The sequence below is a fragment of the Melopsittacus undulatus genome, chromosome 11 (genome assembly GCF_012275295.1).
Source record: "Melopsittacus undulatus isolate bMelUnd1 chromosome 11, bMelUnd1.mat.Z, whole genome shotgun sequence".
NCBI lineage: Eukaryota > Metazoa > Chordata > Aves > Psittaciformes > Psittaculidae > Melopsittacus > Melopsittacus undulatus.
Genome location: NC_047537.1, coordinates 18,728,673 through 18,750,680, shown reverse-complemented (window position 1 = coordinate 18,750,680; position 22,008 = coordinate 18,728,673). Strand labels below are relative to the sequence as shown.

Genomic DNA, 22,008 nt, shown 5'->3' with positions numbered 1-22,008 from the left:
GGAGACCTCAGAGCAGCTTCCAGTATCTGAAGGGGGCCTACAGGGATGCTGGGGAGGGACTCTTCATTAAGGACTGTAGTGACAGGACAAGGGGTAATGGGTTGAAACTTAAACAGCAGAGGTTTAGACTGGATATAAGGAAGAAACTCTTTACTGTGAGGGTGGTGAGGTACTGGAATGGGTTGCCCAGGGAGGTTGTGAATGCTCCATCCCTGGCAGTGTTCAAGGCCAGGTTGGACAGAGCCTTGGGTGATATGGTTTAGTGTGAGGTGTCCCTGCCCATGGCAGGGGGGGTTGGAACTGGATGATCTTAAGGTCCTTTCCAACCCTAACTATTCTATTATTCTATGGTTCTATGACTTGGTCGACACACTGCACGTGGCTGGAAGAGGAAATCCCAGTTTATATGACTTGCCATTTTTGTGCAAATATTAACTTTGGCTGATACACCTTTCTCCTTGTATCTCTTTTCCAGATCTGAGTGGAATTATACCATGTCTCAGAGTAAATTGGCTTGGCTATATTCAGTTGTGGCCTTTCGTTATTTGAATAGCTTCAGTTCTTAACTACTTTATCTATTCATTGTTTCTGAAAGGTAAAAGAAATAGATTTTTTTTTCCCATTAATGTGCTTTTGGTGTTGCAGGATTAAATCCTGCTCCATTGAAAACCTTAGCTTTAATGATAGGAAAAGACACAATGCTGAGGGCATGCTTTGCTGTGCTAAAACTAGTGGGAAGTCCTAGAAGCTGGCAGTCTGCTTCCCAGGATCTACCTGGCCTCTGAGCCCCCATGCCTTATGGTCAGTAGGGCTCCTTGGAACAAACTGATGGACACTGGAGTTAACCTTTCATTTTGCACAATGTTTGTAACCCTGTCAAGGTTGCTGCCATCAACCAGCTGGTTGTTTCTGGTCAAAATCAATGATGGGTGATGAGGAGACAGCAAATTGATTAAGAGATGTCCAGTGTCTTGGTTGTGCTGATTCCTGCCTGTCAGGACTAGACGATCATCTCCTTCAGCAGGTTCCCTGTGCCTGGGGCTGGAGCAGCCCTTTCTCCCCCCTGCTGCCAAGTGCCTCAGGACCATCGCTGCTGCCCCAGCCCCAGCCCCATGACCCTGTCTGCGGTCCGCACCTGGAGCTGCTCCTGCGCCCCCTTTCCACCCCCCCATGCTGTAGTCACCGTTAACACCGTTAACTCCCCCGGCCCCGCCCGCACTGCGCGTGCACCGCCGGTAATACGGACGTGCCGGTGTCACTGTAACGTTCGGTTCCGCTCGGGGCGGTGCTGCGGGAGGGGCCTGCCTGGCCCCGCCTACTCTGCGTCATGTGACGCCGTCCGCGGCGGCTCCGGCGCTGTCGTTGACGCGGGCAGGGCCCGATCGGCGGCGGGATGGAGGAGGACGGCGGTTACGGTGAGTGCGGGGCGGGGCCGTGGAGCGGAGCGGGGTCTGCGGCGGGGGGGGCAGGCCCAGCGGGACCCGCTCCCGCAGGTGGGAGCGCCGAGGGAGAAGCGGCTCCGGTTGGGAGCGGGGGGTGGGCTCCTGAGTGCTGCTCAACCGTGACCGGGCCCGGCCTCATCTGCGCCAGGGCTGTGCCGGTGCTGTCGCCGCTCGTGAGCTGCCCGCGGTATCGGTGCTGCAGGGCCACAGGGACCCGCTGCCTTCTTCCTGCTGCTCACTCTGGGTGTTCAGATGCTGCCTCCCAGCACTGAGTTTAGGCTCTGCAGGTCTCCAGCAGCTTGTGTCCATGGGGTCTGTTGAATGTCTCACAGTGTTCAGTGTGTTCCCGGGGTCTGCTCAGGTGCTGCATGTCCTGTCTGTCATGTAAGTGCATGTTGCTTCCCTGCTTTCCTGCATCCTCCATGTTCAGAGTGTTCCCTCCCCGTGCCGGGGAGCAGGACGGAGCAGGAAGGTATTGCCTGTGCCTCCACCCTCTGAGGCAGGTTCCTGTGGATCTGCAGGTGGGTTTTCCTTCAGCAGGGACTTTGCTGAGGAGGAGGCTGGAGTCTGTCTGGGTGTGATCTCAAACCAAGGTCTCAGTGCTGCCCATTGCGCTGCTGGCCGTTCTCCCCACTAGCCGCAGTCACTTGGGTGCTGCTGGTGTCAATGTAGAGGGTTCAAGGGCTGGTTTCCTGCCTGTGACAGTTGTGAAATGCAGACAGTTCAGAGGCTGTTGTTCTACCCTAGAAATGACTGTGCTTGGCAGCAGGGAGGTTACTGTGTGAGATAAGGTGCAAACACCCAGCCCACTGGTTGCAGCCCAGCCCATGTGCTGTCAAATGCAGCCCATTAGTGGGAGAGCTCTGCTGGGAGCAATTCAGAGAGCAGCTTCTCGCTGCTTCCTGGAATTGCCTGGAAGTTGTCCTGGGCCATCCATCAGCATCAGAAATTGCCTGCTCACCGTGCAGCAGGGAGCAATGCCAGTGGCACAGCCACCTCCTGATCCCCGCTGCTGTCCGTGCTGTAGGGGTATTGCAGCCTCGGAGTGGTGGGAGTCCAGCTGGGAGGCTCTTGCTTGAGGGGTTGTGGTGACGCCAGTGTCCGCTCCTCCACACGCGGCCCCTCTTCCAGGCTCAGCAGAGAGCAAATCCCGGGTGAGCAGCTGGTGGCACAGATGCGGCTCCCTCCACTCCCACCCCCTTCCCAGCATCTCCTTGCAGGGATCATGATGAGACCATCCCCAGATAAGCTGGCAAGAGCAGTTTGTGGGCAGTGTGGTGGTGGTGTCCTGTTGGGAACCAGCCGCTGCCTCTGTCCCACCGAGCTGGAGAACTGGTGAGCAGCCATGGGAGCACGATTCTGCCTGGCACTGTGTCCTGAGCTGGGATCTGTCTTACCTCACCCCAGGGTGAGGAGGATTGGGCAGTACTGGTAATCCTGCTGCACCAGAGGGATTACTGCTCACCCTGGCCTCAGGGATAAAGGGATTTCTTTAAGTGGGGCTGATGCAGCCTCCTGCAAAGTGGCTTGTGCCCAGGCAGCCTCACTGTCTGGGATAGGATGGCTGGTGCCAGGATGCAGGATGGGCTGTGCAAGGTACAGCAGGTGCCCAGAAGAGGGTGGGTTGTCAGGTCCTGCTGCCAGGCTGGGGGATCCTGTCTTCTCCTTGCTGCCAGCTCTGTTTTACCAGCAGGCCCTGGCAGCCCCTTGGCCTTGGGCTCAGCTCTTTTGGAGGCAGCCCAGGACCCCAGTGAGCACCTCTGCAGCAAGGGGAATGGGGCTGGGGGTGGATGGTGCTGGTGACACACCAGCCCTATCCCAGGTGTGGTGCAGGGCTGAGCCCAGCTTAGGGAGCAGGTCCCCCAGAGCTCTGGGGCTGCCAGGTCAAAGACACAGGGATGGTACTGGGCTTGGAGAACAGAGCCAAGAGCTGGAGCTGCTGGGGCTTTGGCAGTGCAGCGCTGAGCACAGGGCCTCAGGCAGCTCTCCTGAGCTGTTGGGGAGTAGAGGATGGTAAACCAGAGCACTGACACTCAGCAATCACACATCAGGGAAGCAGCAGGGTCTGTGGGTCCCTGAGTGGCTGTTTCAGCCCATCTGGGCCATCACAGCGGGTGTGGGTCAGAGGTTTCTGCTCTGGGGAGGCAGCTCTTCAGCCTGGAGCTGTGATTAACATAACCCTGGAGTGTTTGTACACACCCCTCCTTCTTGCCCAGACAGGATGTGAGGATCCAGCTGGGTGCCCAGGTTGTGCAGCATGGGAGATGCTGCCTGGCCCTGCTTCAGTCTGCCAGAGCACCCATGGGTGCCCATGCCACAGAGGGTTTCTCCAGATGCTGGCTCAGGCCTTGGGCAGCACTTGTCACACCATGTGCTCAGCTCAGCTGCCCCAGCTCCTCTCACTTGGCATTTTGTCTCCTGGTGATGTGGCAATCACCACTTCATCCCCTGGGAAAGGGGAAGTGGTGCCGAAACCAGGTCGGTCACGTCAGCGGCAAGTGCTGGGCTGCCCTCATCCTTCTCTTCCACCCTTCCTCATGCCTGCAGCCTTGGGAGCTGGGTCCCCTCCAGCCCTGCACCCTCCTGCCTGCAAGGGCAGCTTGCTCCTAGGGTGCCCTTACTGCTCCTGTCCTGCCTGGTTCCTGCCCGGCTCTGGTTTCCCCTGGCTCAGCACATCTCAGTGCCTGCTGGCTCCTGGCAGCCAGGCTGGCCGCAGGACGCTGCCTCCTGCCCCGACAGGCTCTGGGGTTTCTTACTCATGGCCGTGCCCTGCGTCGGAGATTGCTCGTGCTTTGAGGGAAGAGCTGTCAGGCCGGTTTGGGTTCGCTTGGTGCCCGTGGGTTGGGGGGGGAGCCCGGGGCGCAGCGGGGCTGGGGCAGGAGGTCTGTGCTGTGCCCTCAGCTCCACAGATCACCATGGAGCTGGGATCCGGGGCACAGCACCCCCAGTCCTGCCGCGGGAGCCCCGTGGGGCACTGCTGGGAGCTGAGCCGCTGACCGGGGCAGGCTGGGCCCGTCGGGGTGCACCGGACCCGGCACCCCCCGCTCCCCAAGCCTTGCCACAGCCGCCTTGTTTCCCGGAGCACCTTCCCTCATGCAGTGCTGGTTGCTACGCGACCGCCGGCTCCCGATGCTTAATGCTCTAATACGGAGGGATAAAACCGCTCTAAAAATACCCCGCAGCCGGCCCCCCCCGGGGACAAGGGGCTGCCGGGGTGCAGCCGGAGCAGGCCAGGGGCTGCCGGCACTGCTCACACTCTTTGACCTCTAAGTGGCTTTGAGGCTCCGGCACCGGAGCCCGGGAGCAGAGCGGGTGCTGCGCAGGCAGGATAGTGGGGATTGGCTGGGGCTGGTGCGTGGGCTCCGGAGCTGGAGCTCCCCTGGCACAGTCGCCTTCCCCGGCTCCAGCCAGCGGGAGTCCTGCGGCCGCCCTGCCTGCACCCAGCAGGCACCGGCACCAGCCAGGCCTCTGCCTGCTCCTGCCTGTCCCGGCACCTCTGCAGCATGGGGACGGTCAGCGAGCTCTGTGCCTCCAGTTTCCAGGCCTTCCTCTGCCCCTCGGTGGCTGCCAAGGCAGGTAGGCACTTCACCCCCTCCCTTCTGCTTGCCGTGGGGTGCCCGGCCTCCTGGCAGACATGGCAGTACCTGTGGCTCCCAGTGACAGCAGCAGTGTCCTGGCTGCTTCACCACCGTCTTCTGCGCACCACTGGCCTCCCCAGGCTTGGGCCTCTAAGTGCTGAGGCCCATCTGCCTCGTGTGGCATCACCCGACACCAGTGCCTGCTGGGCCCACGGGTGCTCCAGGGCCAGTGGTGGCTGTGAGGATGCACATCACCCAGTGTGGCTGTGGCACATCCTGCTCCAGCCCTTCACCCTGCTGCCCCTGTGCCAATTGTGTGTGGCTGCAAAGGCAGCTCGGGTGGCACTCTCCAAACCCAAATCCATGCAGGAAAGCTCATTGCCTGCTGCACTGGAGATACTGCTGAGGGCTGGCTGCCTGCAGGATCTGCTGCTGCTGCGGGATCTGCTTGAGCTCCTGCCCAAGCGTGGCCCTGGGGCTGGCTGTGCCATGGGGCTGGCTGTGCCATGGGGCTGGCTGTGCCATGGGGCTGGCAGGTCTCCTCCAGCAGTAGCTGAGGCCAAGCAGCAGCAGGCTCTGCTCCTTCTGAGGCCCAGCAAGGTGAGCGCTGCAGGGGGCAAGAGATGTGTGGGGGCTGTGCTCCCGGCATCTGCACGGTGCTCAGTGCGTGTGGACATGGCAGAGCCAGTGCTCACCCGGCTGCACTGCTGGCTGGGGTCTGTGCATGGGGGGTGCAGGAGCAAGGAGGCCACAGTGGTGGATGTGGGTTCCTGGTCGGGCTCTGGTGACAGGCAGGGCTGTATGAGAGCAGGATGAGGGCTGTGGCACCAGGGAGGGTCTTCCCTGGAGCCGCCTGCCCCACATCCTCCTGAAGCACCTCTGTTGGTGGGGAAGGGTGAGGCTGACACAACCCAGGATGTGCACATGGCGCAGTGAAAACAGGATGTGGTGGCTGAGGCAGGCAGGAAGTTCTGGGGGGCCCTGTGGGTCTCCCAGCTGCAGGCAGCCTAAACCCAGTGCCCTGCCAGCATGGCCCAGTGCAGGTCCGGTGTGAGCCCAAGGACCAAGTGAGGCTCCCAAAGCCCTTCCTCCTCTCACTCTGCAGCCGCTGCTCGGGTGCTGTTTCTCCATCTCACGCTGCTGAGTGGGATTTAGCTGAGTCAAGGTGGCCAAGGCTCGCGTGGCCTCTCCAGGGGCTGGCAGCGGGATGGGATGTGCCAGGGGTTTGCTCCTGTTGCAAGCACCAGACTTTGCTGCACAGTGGTTCTGTACAGAGCAGGGGGGGATCTCTAAAGGAACCTTGGAGTAAGGGGGAAAGACAGCGGAGAGCAACCTCCCAAGGAACAAGCATCACTCCCAACCTTGCTCCTGTTCCTGGTCCCATTTGAGTTGCCATAGAGTCTGCAGAGGGCTGTAGGCACCAGTGGTCCCCACAGCCCCCTTGGTCCTGCCTGGGGCTCAGTCCTTACAGCCTGGACGGGACCTGGACCTGGAGGAGGGGGGTTAGAGGAGCTGGAAGGTGAGGCCTTGGGGCCTGCTGGGATGAGGGAGACCCAGCTGGTGGAGGGAACAGACCCCAGCATTGCCGCAGTGAGCTCAAGATGTGCTGGCTCCAGTGTCCTGGCAGCTCCCAAGGCAGGGCTGGGCCAGGCCCAGTGCCTGGCTGGGACCCCAACACTCCTGTTCCCCAGCCCCAGGGCTGAGCACAGGACAGGGCCCTGGTTGCCCCGTTCCCCCCTGGCCGGGAGCAGAGGAGTTAAGGTGTTGTCAGCCTTGGCCTGATGGTGGCAGGAACAGGGTGGTGCTGGTGCTGGCTCCTGCTGACGCCGGATGACGCTGGGCAGCCCCGGTGCTCATTGGCACAGCAAGGTCCTGACTCACTGGGGCAGGCAGGTGCCTGCACCCCAAAGCAGCAGCACCTCCACTGAGCCACAGCAGCACTGGCACAGCCGGGGAGCCATCCTGCCAGGATGGTGCTGAGCGTGCAGGGCAGTGGTGAGCTGGGGTGCAGGGAAGGCTGGAGAGGCCAAGCTCTGCCTGCTTGTCTGGGGGCAGCGGGGTAGGAAAGAGCACCAGGGGTGAGCGTGTGTGATGTCTGTGTGTCACAGGGGTGCTTTGCTTTTGGCATGGTGGAACTGGGGGGACATGTGGTGGCTGTGGCTCCCAGCTGGAGCCTGGGACAGACGGATGAGTCCTGTCAGTCCCCCTCCTGCTGCCACTGGTGTGTGGGGTCCTCGGGCTCACTGTCAGCAGCAGAAGCTGTGGAACCCCCAGCCCCTACACTGGGGCCTCGGTGCCTGCACTGGGATCCTGCAGCCAGGGCAGCAAGTGCCGGCTCCAGCCCCCTGGTCCCTGCTGCCCTGCTCTGCTTGCAGCCAGGCTCACCCACCAGCAGCAGTGCTGGGGCTGTGCACGGTGCTGCAGGCGGGTGCGGCACAGGGCATGGGGAAGGGTTAACAGCCTCTTCCTTCCCACAAAACCTCTTGTGTCTGAGGTTTCTCTTCCTCTGGCTGCTGCTGACATGGCTGGACCGTGTCACGGGTGCTCACCCTCCTCCTCCACAGCACCCGCACGGGCTCCAGTACAGACCCGACCGCATCTCACCCTGTGCTGCGCCTGCCCCAGGGCTGGCTGGACCCTGCCTGCTTGTAGGTGGGCAGCAGGAGGCTGCGCTGCTGCTCCTGCTCCCTGTGCTGGCTCCGGTCCTGAGGGAGGTCCAGCCCTGGCACCGAGTTTCCCCTCCGCCGCAGCAGGGCAGGAGGGTTCTGCAGCACCCACTGCAGCCCTGGGATTTAGAGGCTTTTGTGTCTGGCAACAGGCTCACTGCAGCTCGGGCCTCCTCCTGCAGCAAGCCTGGGCCTGCCAGGAGCCCTGGGCACCGGGCACAGCAGCCAAGTGCCCGCAGGAACGGTGCTGGGATGTGCAAAAGGTGCACGAGGCCTCTGGTGCTTTGAGTTTAAATAACTTTTAGCCTGGTGCCATGAGCTGGGTTGTCTGGTTCAGAGTTGTTGGCATCAGAGACTGAAAACATTGGGAAGTGTTGCAGTGGTGTCTGGAGGGCTGGTGTCGCAAGCAGGGGCTGCCTCCAGCCTCGGCAGGGGGGAGTTTTGCGAAGGAGGAAGCTCGTCAGAAAGCAGAGCCTGGGAAGTGCTGAGCTCGGGGATTCTATTTGCGTGGTCACCATCACCCCGGGGCCGCCTGGGGAGAAGTGATGCATGGTTGAGGACAGTGCTGCACCGGTACGGGCAGGCAGCCGGGCTGGGTGAGTGGGGCTGGCAGGGGCCGGAGCTGCAGAGGTGGGAGGCACGGGCAGCAGGTGAGGGTTGGGAGCACTGCTGGGGAGTGAGTGACCTTGGGAACAGGAGGGAATGGGAATGGGATGCCATGTCATTGTGGAGCAGGAGGTCATGCGCCAAGGAGCGCTAGGAATGTCCTGCAGCAAGGAGGGCATGTGGCAGCTCCAAGGTTGAGCCATGGGGATGGTACTGGGGAGGGGTGCCAGGTCCTGCAGGGTGACATGGACGTGTGGATGTCAGTGTGTAGATGAGTCTGTCCGAAGGCTGCACCAGCTCCGGGTGCTGGCTCGGAAGGACAGATCCGGCACAGGGGCTGCAGGGTGGCCAGGAGCTGGCCCAGTGTGGCAGAGCAGCCCCAGGGCTCCAGGTCTGTGTGGAGCCTGTGCTGTGGGTCACAGCAGGGCCTGGGGCAGGCACGGCCACAGCTCAGCTGGGCTGGTGGGAGTTAAATGGGACTTTGTGGGGCCGAGCCCCAGCGGAGGAGCTGTGCTGGAGCAGGTCCAGGGGCTGTGCTGGCCCCGCTGCCCGCGGTCTGAATCAGCAGGAACCGGCAGTGCCCAGCTCCCCCCTGCAGCCGCTGCCCATGGGGCCAGCCCTGGCCCTCGCATTCCTCACGTGCCGTCTGTGGCTCTTGGCTGTGTGTAGGGCCAGGGACACTGCTTCCCAGCCCGGCTCCTGTGGGCACCCGGCAGCTCCACATCACAGCTCCTGATGGGCCCCGGGAGCCTGCTGGGATGATTTCCAGGGCCACGCATGCTGACCTGACTGTGTCTCCACACAGTGCCCAGTGACCTGACCCCGGAGGAGTGCCAGGAGCTGGAGAACATCCGCCGCCGCAAGCAGGAGCTGCTGGCTGACATACAGGTGTGATGCTGAGGGAGATTCCCTGCTCCTGGCGCAGCAGCATCTTCCTGGGGTCTGTTCCCAGGGAGGCAGGGAGCAATCTGCTGCCCATGGGGCTGGTCAGGGTCCCTGCAGCCCCAGCCAGAGTCCCTCACCCTGCTGCTGGGAAAGCAGAAGTGGGGAGGAGAAGCTGCTCTGGGCAGGGATGTCCATAACAGCTGTGGGACTGGAGTGCTGTGCTCCATATCTGCACAGCCCATGCAGGAGCAGGCAAGGCTGTGGGTTGGGTTTGTGCTCCCATCCCCTTTCCTTGCCAGCCCTAGCTCCTCACAGCCCACAGGGGCTCTTGTGAACCTTCTAGGGCAGGAGATGAGAGCTCTGGGACTGCAGGGCAGGATGAGCCAGTCCCATAGATGGACGCAGGGAGCCTGTGATCTGCTGCCTGCTGCTTGACAGCACTGCTGCTGTGGGGCCCTGGGGCTGGGAGGGGGTCCCAGTGGGGGCCAAGGCCAGGCTGGCAGCCTTTGAGCCCATGGTGCCCACAGAGCACTGGGCCCTGTGCTTGTGCCGTTCCCCACGGCACTGGTGCCTCCGTGCCAGCCCCCTCCTAGCATGGGCAGGGACTGTGTCCCTGGGCCAGGCCACTGCCCTGTCGAGCGGCTGCCAGGTCAGTGCTCATCTGGGACACCCGTGAGTCGTGTCCCTGATTCAGGCAGCAGAGGCTAATTACTGCCATATGCTGGGCATGATCTGAAGGGATTAGGGAGTAATTCTGTTAACCTCTCAATCTCTTCCTTCCTGTGCACTTGGAGCATAGCAGTGCAGATGAGGGATTAGCAGTGGGGTGCAGCCAGCCTCTGCTGCGAGTGCCCCCCAAGCTGAACCAGCCCCTCAGGCTGGGAAGGAGGGAGGGGATGGACTGTTCCTGGGGGACTGGGCCCAGGCAACTGTCAGGGCTGGAGGGTTTGGGAGGGAAGGAGGCACCTCCTGTCTCAGTGCACTCTCTCCCTCAGCGGCTGAAAGATGAGATAGCAGAAGTGACAAATGAGATCGAGAACTTGGGGTCCACAGAGGAGAGGTGAGTGCTTCACTGTCACAGCCCAGGGCTACCCTGAGCCCCTCTACCACGGCAAGGCCACCCTGGATGTCCCTTGTGCTGTGGGCAGCTGAGTGGTGCAGCCCCATCCCATGGGTGCTGGTGGCTTTCCCAGGCGCTCTGAATTCCTCGGAGCAGCAGCAGCATCCCAGCCTGAACTGTTGCTCCCAAAGTCTGTTTTCCCAAGCCTGAGCCCCTCTGTCTCGCCACAGCAGCTTTGTTGTTTTGGCTGGCCAGGCAGTGCCAGCCTCGGATTAGGGGGTCCTGCAGCCGGCAGGAGCTAACTCCCAGTGTCGTGTCCAATCACACACTGGGGCGTGAAGGCCATCACCCTCCCACCAGCCCCACTGGAGCCTGAAGGCTGCTCTTCCCAAAACCCCACCTCACCCAGTTTGCCCTGGTCACCCCATGCAGAGGTGATGTGTTGGGATGCCATACCCAGCACCCGTCTGCAGAGGGTGACCCTGTGGATGGATCACAGCAGCTTCTCTTTGCTCTGGGGCCCAGGCCACAAGCAGCCCCATGGAGCAGGGCAGGGACCTGGAGCCATTTGCCAGCTTTGCCCCCTGCAGGATCAGTGCAGGGGCCTGGCCTGGGCAGAGTTGCTGGGCCCTTGCTCAGTTCAGGCTCTGCCCAGAGGGGTGTGTAGGAGGCAGGCAGGTAGATCCCGGCTGGGTGCTCAAAGCTGCTTTGTGCTCCACAGGAAAAACATGCAGAGGAACAAGCAGGTGGCCATGGGCAGGAAGAAGTTCAACATGGATCCCAAGAAGGTATGTGAGGAGCGGGGCTGTTCCCCCACCTGGCTGGGGCTGTGCTGGGCTCTGCCACCTCATGGTCCTGCAGGGGCAGGGCTGGAGGGGTCAGCAGGAAGGCCCAGAGAAGAGCCTCTTGCATCCCTCCAGGGCATCCAGTTCCTGATTGAAAACGACCTGCTGAAGAACACGTGTGAGGACATCGCTCAGTTCCTCTACAAGGGCGAGGGCCTCAACAAGACCGCCATCGGTGACTACCTGGGCGAGAGGTGCGCTGGCCCAGGGTGGCTCGGGTCTGCTGGGACACTGCTGTTCAAGCGAGTGGGATACAGGGGGTCTGAGCACTGGATTCAAGCTGAGTGCAGAGCAGGGCAGGGAGACGCTTGGCAGTCACAGCACTTGCTGCTCATGCAGCCCTCGTGCTCTGGCTTTGTTCCCACAGGGACGAGTTCAACATCCAAGTCCTGCACGCCTTTGTGGAGCTGCACGAGTTCACTGACCTCAACCTTGTGCAGGCCCTGCGGTGAGCAGAGGGGGCTGAGCGTGGCCCATGGGGCTGCCGGGGGCCAGAGTGTGTGTGGAGCCCCCAGAGCAGCTCAACCCCTCGCTCTTCCCAGGCAGTTCCTGTGGAGCTTCCGGCTGCCCGGGGAGGCACAGAAGATCGACCGGATGATGGAGGCCTTTGCGCAGCGGTACTGCCAGTGCAACCCTGGCGTCTTCCAGTCCACAGGTGAGTGCCTGCCCGGCCCCTCTGCCCCGGGCCCTGCCTTGCAGCTGACTCCCCTCTGCCCCTGTAGACACCTGCTACGTGCTCTCCTTTGCTATCATCATGCTGAACACCAGCCTGCACAACCCCAATGTCAAGGACAAGCCCACGGCCGAGCGCTTCATTGCCATGAACCGTGGCATCAACGATGGGGGGGACCTACCAGAGGAGCTGCTCCAGGTGAGGGATGGGATGTGGAGGGGCCAGGGATGGGCTCTGGAGCTGGCCTGTCGCAGGGCTCCTGGCCAGAGCAGAGCTGACACTGTGTGTGCTGTACTAGAATCTGTATGAGAGCATCAAGAACGAACCCTTCAAAATCCCTGAGGATGATGGCAACGACCTCACCCACACCTTCTTCAACCCTGACCGGGAGGGCTGGCTGCTGAAGCTTGGTGAGTGCTGGCAGACATGGCTGGGGGAGGGTAGGATGTCCCCAGAGACAGCAGGGCTGTGGGTGTGATGCCTCTGGGCTGCCTGCACATCATCTGCTGGCCTGGCTCCTCAGAGTGTGGCCCTACTGAGGGGCAAGAGGCTGCAACAAGGGCACAGCCCCTGTGGGGACAGCATCTGCACATCTGTCCCTACATCCATCAGCCCTTCATCTTCACTGGGCTGGGTGACAGGAGCTCACTTACAGTGGTGTGGCTGGGTGAGCACCCGAGAGATGCTGTCTTGAGGCTGGGCAAGCCCCAGGGTGCAGAGCTGGTACCAGGGTCTGGTGTTTGAGCACAGAGACCATGAGGCCCTTCTTGTCATCAGTCACAGCAGCATCCTGCCAGAGCAGGCCCTGGGAGCAAGTGGCGAGCTGCCCCAGGCTGCGTGCATACCCTCTCCATGCCACAGACCAGTCCCTGCCTCACCCCGTACAGCATTCTCACTCCCGCATACAGCTCCACATGCAGGCAGCGTGCATGGCATCCCCGCTGCACCGCCCGCCTGCTCCCTGGCTCCTGTGGCTTCTCCTCTCAGCAGCTCTGGGGAATTTTGTCCGGGTCAAGGGGGGGGGGAACGGGTGCTGCAGGACTGGGGTCTGGTGGGACCTTTCCCTGGGGCTCTCGTTGGGATCAGGGCTCTGCCCACTCAGCCAGGGGGTGTTTCAGCCTTATTGCCACCTCTTGGTGTGGGAGAGGGACCTCACCCTGCTCCATGCCCTGACCAGAGCAGAGCCCAGCTGTGGGGCTCAACAAGGACCATCTGCTCCCAGTTCTGGCTGGGGGATCACAGGGAGAGCCCAGACATGCCCCTCCTGTCCCAAGCAAGCCCAAGGGGTGGAAGGGCCCCATGCAGGGCAGAACCCCCTGTAGGGACTGTTGGTGTCACAGGGATGCAAAGATGGCAGAGCTGCCATGGGGCAGGGAGGGACCCCATGGGGTGGCTGGGAGGGAGCCAGGCCCTGCCCCCCGCAGCTGAGGATCCATCTGCCACAGCCACAGCGAGCCAGGGCAGGTTGACCCATGGCAGTGCCACCAGCACGGCCTCTCACAGCTTCCCTGCTGCAGCTGTGCCCCACTGACCCACGCAGGGCGAGGGGGGTGCGGGTGTTCCTCTTTTTGGTTTGAGTTTTTTCCTTTTTTTTTTTTTTAATTTTCTTTTCTCCCTCATTTGTATGTTTCCATGATTTTGGCTCTTCCTTTCCTTGCCCCCAAATCCAGGAGGTATGTACCCCTCTTCCCCGCTCTGCTCACGCCGCTGGGTCTTCGTTTCCTTTACGTTTTTAATTGCTGGTGATGAGTCTCATTGCTGCTGCTGCTGCTGCTGCTGCTGCTAACAACTCCCTGCACGGCCCGAGGCCCTCGCCTGCCGCAGGGACGCACTGCCACTGCCAGGGCAGGGACGTGGGTACCAGCCTCACTGATGCCGAGTGCTCCCCAGGGCCTGCCAATCCCCTCCACTGCCCTGTGCACCCTGTGCCAGGGACAGATGGGGGGCCACAGGCAGCTCAGCCTGGCCACAGCAGGTCTTCATGTCTTGGTGAAGGGATAGGGACAGGTTTGGGATGTCCTCAGGAAGGGCCCCAGCCTGTGTGCAGGGGTCAGGGGGTGCTGGGTGCCTGGAGCTGGATGGGAGCAGCAGGAGCTGTCTGTTTGGTGTCCTGTGCTGCACCGAAGGCTCCCAGCAGTCCCCATCCTGGGTGCTGGCAGTGCCTCTCACTCCACTGCCTGCAGGCCTGGGGTGCCAGCCATCGGTGCTGCCCTTGCTCCTGTATAGCTCTTCAGAGCCCTGGGTCCTGAACCTCTGGCCTCTTCCCACCCACAGCCCCAGCAGAGGATGTGGCCCTTGGTCAAGCAACGGGTTTTGGGGTGGGTTTGGCTGGATGGAGGCAGAGGGGCTTTTCTTCAAGGAAGTGCTGACACCAGCCTGTCTGTGGGGCAGGCACAGAGAGTTTGGCCAGTTGGGATGGGCCAGGCAGGAGGCCTGGGGCTGTCTGTAGCTGGGGGGATGAGCAGGGCCCCAACACATATGGTGCTAGGCCCAGGCAGCACCTCCTGGGTGCTGTGCACACAGTGGCAGCACATCTGGCACCACTGCAGGTGTGTGGCAGAGGGGGAGCCGGAGCTGGGGCTGGAGGACCCTCAGCCCAGGGAGCAGCTTCTCCCTCTGTGGTGCAGTTTGAAGCTTCCTCCAAGCAGTCCTCAAGCGTGGTCCTGGGCTGATGCCTGCCCTGGCACTGGGTCATAGCAGGACTGTGGTCAGTGTGTCCCTCTGAGAGCTGCCTGGCTGCAGCATCCTCTGGCCATGCTGGATCAGTGCTCCATGCTGGGTGGGGACAGGTGCCTCCACCACCTTCCACCTCCATCCTCATCTGTCTGCTTCACGCTCGTGCCATGCCAGCATGGTGTGTGCTGCCTGCTGCCCGCCGCGCTGCCTGGCTCTGCTTGCGCCCGGTGCCAGTGCTTGTTCTGTGTGTGTCCGTGTGGGCTCCAGCGCTGCCGCAGCCTCCGTGTCCCACCAGCCCAGCTGGGGCTGCACCCAACCCATCCCTCTCTGCTCCCAGGAGGCAGGGTGAAGACATGGAAGCGACGCTGGTTCATCCTGACTGACAACTGCCTTTACTACTTTGAGTACACAACGGTTAGTGACCGGTGCTTGCTGGGTGCTGAGGCAGGGCAGAGAAGGGCACAGGATCCCTGTGGGGTTTGGTGGTGCCCAGCCTGTAGCCAATGCATCTGCTTTGTCCCTCCAGGATAAAGAGCCCCGTGGCATCATCCCACTGGAAAACCTGAGCATCCGTGAGGTGGAGGACTCCAAGAAGCCGGTGAGTGCTGGGGCAGGGGTCCTGGGGCTGGGGCTGGCCCCAGTGCTTTGGTTGTGGCAGGGGAAGCTGGAGGTGTTGCAGGCCCAGGAGGGCCCTGCAGCCAGCACTGCCTCCACCCATCACAGCGACTGAGTCCAGCCTCTGGTGTCCAGGGCTGGTGGCAGGGCCATTGGTGATGGTCAGAGCAGGTCTGTCCCTCCCGGCTGCCCTGGGGGAGGATGTGCAACAGGAGCCCTGGTGCTCTGCCTCGTCCCTCCCAGCCTGGGGTCCCTGCTGGAAGAGGGGCTGCATCTGAACCATCTCCTCCCTCCCAGAACTGCTTTGAGCTCTACATCCCTGACAACAAGGACCAGGTGATCAAGGCCTGCAAGACGGAGGCAGACGGACGTGTGGTGGAGGGGAACCACACCGTGTACCGCATCTCTGCCCCCACACCTGAGGAGAAGGAGGAGTGGATCAAGTGCATCAAGTGAGTGCTCAGGGCAGCAGGTGGCAGGCGCTGGGCAGGGGCACAGCAGAGACCTGTCTGCGGTGCCCAAAGGGGACCATGCTTCCCAGGGCACCCTGCAGGGATGGTTGGAACAAACACTCCCAGGGCATAAGGGACCTACCCAAGGCCCTGCTGTAGTTTTCTCCTGGCTGTGCACTAACCCAAGCCCTCGTTCCCCCTGCAGGGCAGCGATCAGCCGGGACCCTTTCTATGAGATGCTGGCTGCCAGGAAGAAGAAGGTCTCCTCCACTAAGAGACATTAGCAGCCTCCTGCGAGACCGAGTGTGCTGGCAGCCCCAGCAGCTGCCTGCCACGCTGTGGGGCTGGGGCCACGCTGCAGCTTGGCCCTCGGGGCCCAGGACCCCGCTTCAGCTTCCCAGTTTCTTTACCATGGGAGGAGGCACGTGTGCTTCAGTGACTCTGCCCCCCCATCACTGCCTCATCTCCAGATCTCCAGCATCTTGCCAGGCTCAAGCTGATACATGGACACCTGTGTGTGCAGGGAGCCCCATCCTGACCCAGGCTGGGCTGCAGCATGGGAAGTGCACTATGTGTGCACCAGGCAGGACCCCACCACAGCACCTCCAGATCCTGAGTGGAGCCTCACATGCTTCTGGGTCTCCCCAGCACCTTGTCCTACTTCATTTGGGGTGTCCCATCAGGAGGATGAAGGCTGCACTTAGCAGCTGGTGGCTTTGGGGTGCTGCAGGACTGGGGAGGCTCAACTCTGGCCCTCGTTGTAGCGGGTCTGGGTCTGCCCTGAGCTTCCCCATGCTGCTGCCTTGGACCTCCAGCTGTCCTGTGCCAGGGACAGGCCCTGTGGGCACAGGAGCCAGGAACTGCCCCCATTCCGGTGAATGGTGGTACAGGGGGGACACAGGTGCCCTGGCCTGGCCACAGGGTGCTGGAGCCGGGATGAGGGCCATGGTCCAGCAGCTCTGCATGGTGCTGCCTGGCAGTCCTGGCGAGGGGCAGCGGTGGCTGCTGCATCCCCACACACAAGCCCTTACTGCGGAGCCTGCGGTGGGATGTGCTTGAGGGCTGGGACACCCCCTCTGCCCTGCACCAGTGTCGTGTCCTGTGCCCTGGCCTGGAGGGAGGCACCTGGATTCAGTGTTAGTCTATTTATCAGAGGTGTAAATACTCCTGTATAGTTTTCTCCTTTTAGATGATTTTGTATGGCAGGTCGGTCTGTGCAGAGGCCAGGGGGGAGGGGGGGACGGGACAGGGACACACAGGAGTTTTTATTGTAACCCTTATTTTTCGTTTTTCCTTTTGCCACGGCCTGTACCCTGGTGCTGAGGATCCGCAGCAAATAAACACTGCACTGCGCTCAGCACCAGCCTCCTGTGCTCTGTGTGCAGTGTGGGGCAGGCAGAGCCCCCCCCGGCCCGGGTACCCCCATTCACAGGTGGTTGGGCTGGTGCTGGCATTGGTCAGGGTGGGGCCGGTGTCCGTTGGGCTGGTGCTGGTGTCAGCTGGGGCTCATGCCAGTGTCAGTTGGGCTGAAGGCAACGGCTGGAGGCTCCTGTGGAGCTGGGAGTGCAGCAGCACAGGGGAGAGGTAGGGCCAGTCAGGATTGGGGTGGGATGGGGGGGACGATGGAGCCCAGGGGAGGTGATGGGCCCGGGCAGGGATGGGGACCAGCAGCTCCCTGTGGTTTTGGAGCTGGGCAAGGGGGACCCTGGTGGCAGTGCTGGGGTGTAGGGCCTGCCCAGCACGGCGCTGAGGGGGCTTTGCCCGGATCTCCCCAGGCACTGGGGTGCCAGCAGGATGGCGGATGCATGGCACAGTTTCCTGGAGAGCTTTGCCGTGCACCTGATGTGCATCCAGCCTGACAAGTGGAACAAGTTCATGGGCAGTGATGAGACCGTGGCCGTGCTGAACGAGTTCTTCAGGCAGCAGGAGGTGCTGGAGCTGGTGCTGGTGCTCCATCCAGCCGGGCAGCTCCAGGCCACCCCCTGCTTCCCCCCAGCCTTCAGGGGCAAGGGAGTGTACTTCGTGAAAGAGGAGAACATCAGCCAGGAGAAGTACCAGGGTGGGCTGCTGGTGGGGGACATCGGCCCCTCGCCTGTGGAGCACTTCATGACCGTGGTGGAGGAGGTGGGTTCCCCACACGAGCTGGTGCTTGAGGTGGGCTCAAAAAGACACCGAATTACACTAACATAAGAACAATTGCTGGAGGCACTGGGCTCCCAGTACCTGGACACAGAGGTGATGATGGCCACAAGCAGGGGTTTCTCCTGTGCCTCAGACTCGTTGCTTCCTCCCTGTGGGTTAAAAACCCAGCAACATTCCCCCTTCCCCTTCCTGCAGTGGGGGATGTCTGAGTGGATTCCTCTCAAACTTCCCATGAATGTTCCCACTCAAAGGACTGCCCACAGCAGCCGAAGGCTGAACCAGGCCCTGGGAACCCCCATGTTCCTCCTCAGTACCAGGGTTTTGCTGGTGCACTCACTGCTCCCACAGGAGCTGGAGATCCACCATGGGTTGAGGGGGCTCCTGATGAGAAACACATCAGCCAAACCCTCCACGCTCAGGTGGGCAGCAGGGGATGCTGCTCCCCAGCACTGCTGCACGATGCCCTCTGCAATGGGAGACCTGACCCAGCCCCATCCCCTAGATCGTGTCCCACCTGTTCCTGAGCGAGGAGGTCACAGAGGGCTGGCCCAGGGTGCTGGTGGAGGATGTCACACAACAAGTCCACCGGCTGAAGAACGAGAACTTTGTGATGAGTGGGAAGATGCAGGGAAAGCCACTGCTCCCACTGCCCAAGCACCTGGATGCTCAGGATGGCTCCAGCACTGTCCTCGACTGGTGGGTGCTGCTGGTGCCAGCGGAGCCTGGCAGGGGCCTGAGTGCCTCTGGGAGGAACAGGAGCTGCAGCACTGGCTCAGTCCCTGAGTATCCCTGGGCACAGCATCCCCAGCAGCTCAGGGATGCTCAGGCCAGGCTGCTGGGCTAGCAGACCACATGCGGGTGGTTCAGGCTGGCCCCAGTATGGGAGAGTGACACCATCCCCTTTCAGCCTGGCAGGGTCCATGGACATTTCGGTGCTGCACGCCACAGAAACCCTCGTCATTGAGTGGTCCCAGGAGATCAGAGACATGCTGAGCAAGGACTCAGCAGAGCCACTGCTGGAGGGGCTGCACCCGCTGCCCAAGGCCGAGTTCGGTTTCTGGCACACTAGGACAGTGAACCTGCAGTGCATCAATGACCAGGTACTGCCCAGGCAGGCGGCGGCTGCTTCCCCAGTGCTGAGCCCTGGTGCTGAGCCCACCACCTCTCCCTGCCAGCTGCTCTCTCCACGGGTGACGGTGCTGGCCGAGATGCTGGAAAAGGCCAATAGCTGCTTCTGGCCAGCGCTGCAGGTCATGTTCCAGGACGTCAGTGCTGGTAAGTGCCCTGGCAATGGTGGGCAGCTGCTTCTGCCTCCATCTAGGCTTCCCCATACCCAGCCCTGGGTTTCTCCCTTGGGCTAGGCCTGGAGGAAGCCAAGGACATCAGCTTCCACCTGCAACCGCTCAGCATCCTGCTGGAAGAGATGGAGCAAGCAGATTACTCCGAGGTGAGTCGTATGTGGCAAAATAATCAGGCACTGCCTTCTCACCCCGATAGAGGCAGCTGCGGTCTGGCTCCAGCCCGGCTCTGCCGACCCTGTTACACAACCACAGCCCCGCAGTAACGGGGCTCCACTCCCGCAGCTGCAGCCCTACCTGGACCGGGCGCTGTGCACCGTCCGCCTGCTCCGGGCCACCTGCCTGCACTACAGCTCCCCCGTACGCGTGGTCGTCATCCTGCAGGAGATCTGCAACCTCCTCATCCACCTGGTAGAGCCCCCCCCCCCCCCCGAGCCACCTCCTCCAGCTCTGGGGCAGGAGTGGGACGGGTGGCATCGGGCACCTGTGGGGACCCCAACTCGGGTGATGTAGAGACAGGCGGTCAAGGGACCAGTAAATCCCAGCGCAGGGCTAGAGTGGGATTGAGGCAAGTGTGGGTCACGGCCATCACCAGAGCCCAGAGGGTGGACAGGGGCAGAAGGAGCCCTCCGTGTTCCCCTCTGCCAACAGCCCCTGACTGCATCTGCCTGTCCTAGACCCGTGAGTTCCTGAGCCCCGAGGACGTGATGAAGGGGCTGCAAGGAGAACCTGAAGAGACCTTGGGGGCAATCAAACTGAGCATCTCCATCATAGAGAGCCTCTTCCAGTCCTACAACACTTACTGCTCTGACCTGGTGCCCACGTTGTTCCCGGTGGGTGCAGGGAATGGTGTGGCTCTGCCCAGCCCCATCCATGCCAGGTCTGGTTGCTGATGGCTCTTGTCCCCTCGCAGGAGGACCCGCACCTCTGGGAGTTCCCCCCCAGCATCATCTTCAGCAGAATGGAGTCCTTCCTGCACAGGCTCAAGACAATCAAGGTGACAGCACAGCACATGGGGCTCCATGTGGTTGGTCCCTGAGAGCACAGGGCAAACTGCTGCAGTTCTGGGTTGGGCTGGGGCTGCTGGTGCAGGGGGAACAGCAGTGGTGCGTGGCTGGGAGCACAGCTTCGAGCCCAGCACAGCACCCATCCCTGGGAAGGATGCTCCTCGGGAGCAGGGAGCTCACAGGACACAGCTGTGCACTGGTGCTGCAGCTCCTGCACCGGCACCACCAGCACATGGAAAGCTGGGGCTGGCCACTGAGAGGAGCCAGGTGAAATGATGATTTATACTTGCCAGGACGTGTACCAAACAGCTATAGAGTTCCTGAAGCTGGAGAAGGCAGAACTGGGAGGAGTGAAAGGAAACATCCTGGGGACTCAGGTGTTTCAGATCTACAACGAGGTGGCTGAAATCATCAAGGTTTTTTCTGACTGCGAATATGACTCCTTGGATCCCGCAGAGGAGGTGGGTGGATGCTGGTACCAAGTTTAAGCTTTCGCTAAATGAAACAAAACCCCTTGGCAGAGCACACTGCAAGGGCTAACCCTGCCCCATGGCAGCCTGTCAGGCAGGTCATGGGGCTCCAGCCCTCCACGTTCAGCAAAGCCTTCAGGAAGGAGCCTGGAAGCTCAGAGGCTTCACCACATTAAATCATTTTGCTCTCTCCTGGCAGCAACTGGACACAGACTTTGCAGAGTTCCAGCAGAGGATTGAGGACATTGACAGGCGACTGGCCACCATCTTCTGCCAAGGCTTCGAGGACTGCAGCTGCCTCATGTCCGCTGTGAAGGTACCTGTGCCCCCCGCATGCTGCACCAGGCTGGGGGCACCATGGGGTGTCAGCGGCTGCTCTGGGACTCTCTGGGGAGCCGAATCCAGAGCCTCTTTCTCCTGCAGTTGGTGCACATGTTTTCCTACCTGCTGGAGCGACCGGTGATAAGAGCTGAGCTGGCCTCCCACTACTCAGCCCTGCTGGAGATGTTTAAGGCCGAGCTGGAGGATGTGAAGTTGCTCTATGACACCCAGATCTCCTCCCCACTGCCACGTGGGACAGGCCCAGCCATCAATAAAAACATGCCACCAGTGGCCGGGCAGCTCGAGTGGGCTTTGGAGCTGCAGAAGCGGCTGGAGGGGTCGTACAAGGACTTGTTTTCCATTGATCACCCGTATGTGTGGGTCACCCATGGGACACGGGGCAGGGTCTGGTCCTGTGTGTGTCTCCTCCCCTGCAGCAGCTGCTGCTTTATCATGACCTTGACAGGGTGATGGTCAGTGCTGAAGCCAAACTACTGTCCGAGAAGTACAAAGAGATGATGGAGCTGCTGCAAGGCTTCCGTGAGGAGGTCTACATGGAGTGGGTACAGGGGGCTGAAAAGGACTGCCACGTCAGCCTGGAGCAGCCCTTGATCCTGAGGGACCTCAAATCTTCCCTCCTGAGCGTGAACTTTAGCAAACAGGTCGGTACTCCATGGGCAGTGCCAGCGATGCCTCCCCTGAACATCAGTCAATGGGGCTCAGTGCAGGACCTTAAGGGTTTTCCTCACAAGTCTTTTCTCTGGTCATCGTGTCTTGCAGCTCATGGCTATGCTGCGGGAGGTGAAGTACCTGAACTTCCAGGAGATGGATATCCCGAGCAGCGCGAAGACCCTTTTTGATCAAAATGAGACGTTCCAAAAGTTTGTGGACAACCTGGATCTTATCACTGGCTGGTACAATGAGGCAGGTCACAAAGGGGAGATGACCTGGCTGCTTTTCCATGTGCAGAGCACTGGCCGGGGAGACCCTGGGGGGGAGACTCATGAAATGGGTCCTGGAAGCCAAGGGGTGTTGGGGTGCAGCAGGTGCGTCACCATCACCCCACATCCTGGCTGGCCCCAGAGCTGAGCCAAGCTGCTGCTGCCATTGCACAGCATGGGGGGAGCCCATTCCCAGTGCAGTCATGCTGGAGCAGGGGTAGAAGCAGGACTGGTGTGGTCCCTGCTCACCTGTGCTGGGTCTGCAGGTGAAGCTGAAGCTGCTGCCAGTGGAGGTGCCACTGGTGGCAGGGGAGCTGGAGGCCGTGGATGA

At 61.4% G+C, this 22,008-nt stretch overlaps 1 protein-coding gene across 7 annotated transcripts; it reads left to right on the top strand.

The window, feature by feature from the left end:
• Positions 1-1,304: 1,304 nt before the first annotated feature.
• On the top strand, positions 1,305-16,838 carry CYTH1 (cytohesin 1). 7 transcript variants are annotated; one of them, XM_034067457.1, is made up of 14 exons: positions 4,802-5,018; positions 9,098-9,180; positions 10,173-10,237; positions 10,959-11,025; positions 11,158-11,276; positions 11,450-11,530; positions 11,625-11,737; positions 11,805-11,953; positions 12,054-12,165; positions 12,862-12,864; positions 14,769-14,845; positions 14,958-15,029; positions 15,344-15,498; positions 15,704-16,838. In XM_034067457.1, the coding sequence occupies exons 1-14, from the start codon at positions 4,946-4,948 to the stop codon at positions 15,780-15,782; spliced, it is 1,248 nt and encodes a 415-aa protein (XP_033923348.1). In that variant the 5' UTR covers positions 4,802-4,945; the 3' UTR covers positions 15,783-16,838. The 7 variants fall into 7 exon arrangements, with proteins under 7 accessions (XP_033923344.1, XP_033923346.1, XP_033923342.1 ...); XM_034067455.1 differs by lacking the exons at positions 4,802-5,018; positions 12,862-12,864 and adding an exon at positions 1,394-1,415; XM_034067454.1 differs by lacking the exons at positions 4,802-5,018; positions 12,862-12,864 and having other exon boundaries at positions 12,054-12,166; positions 14,767-14,845; positions 15,704-16,837.
• Positions 16,839-22,008: the final 5,170 nt, after the last annotated feature.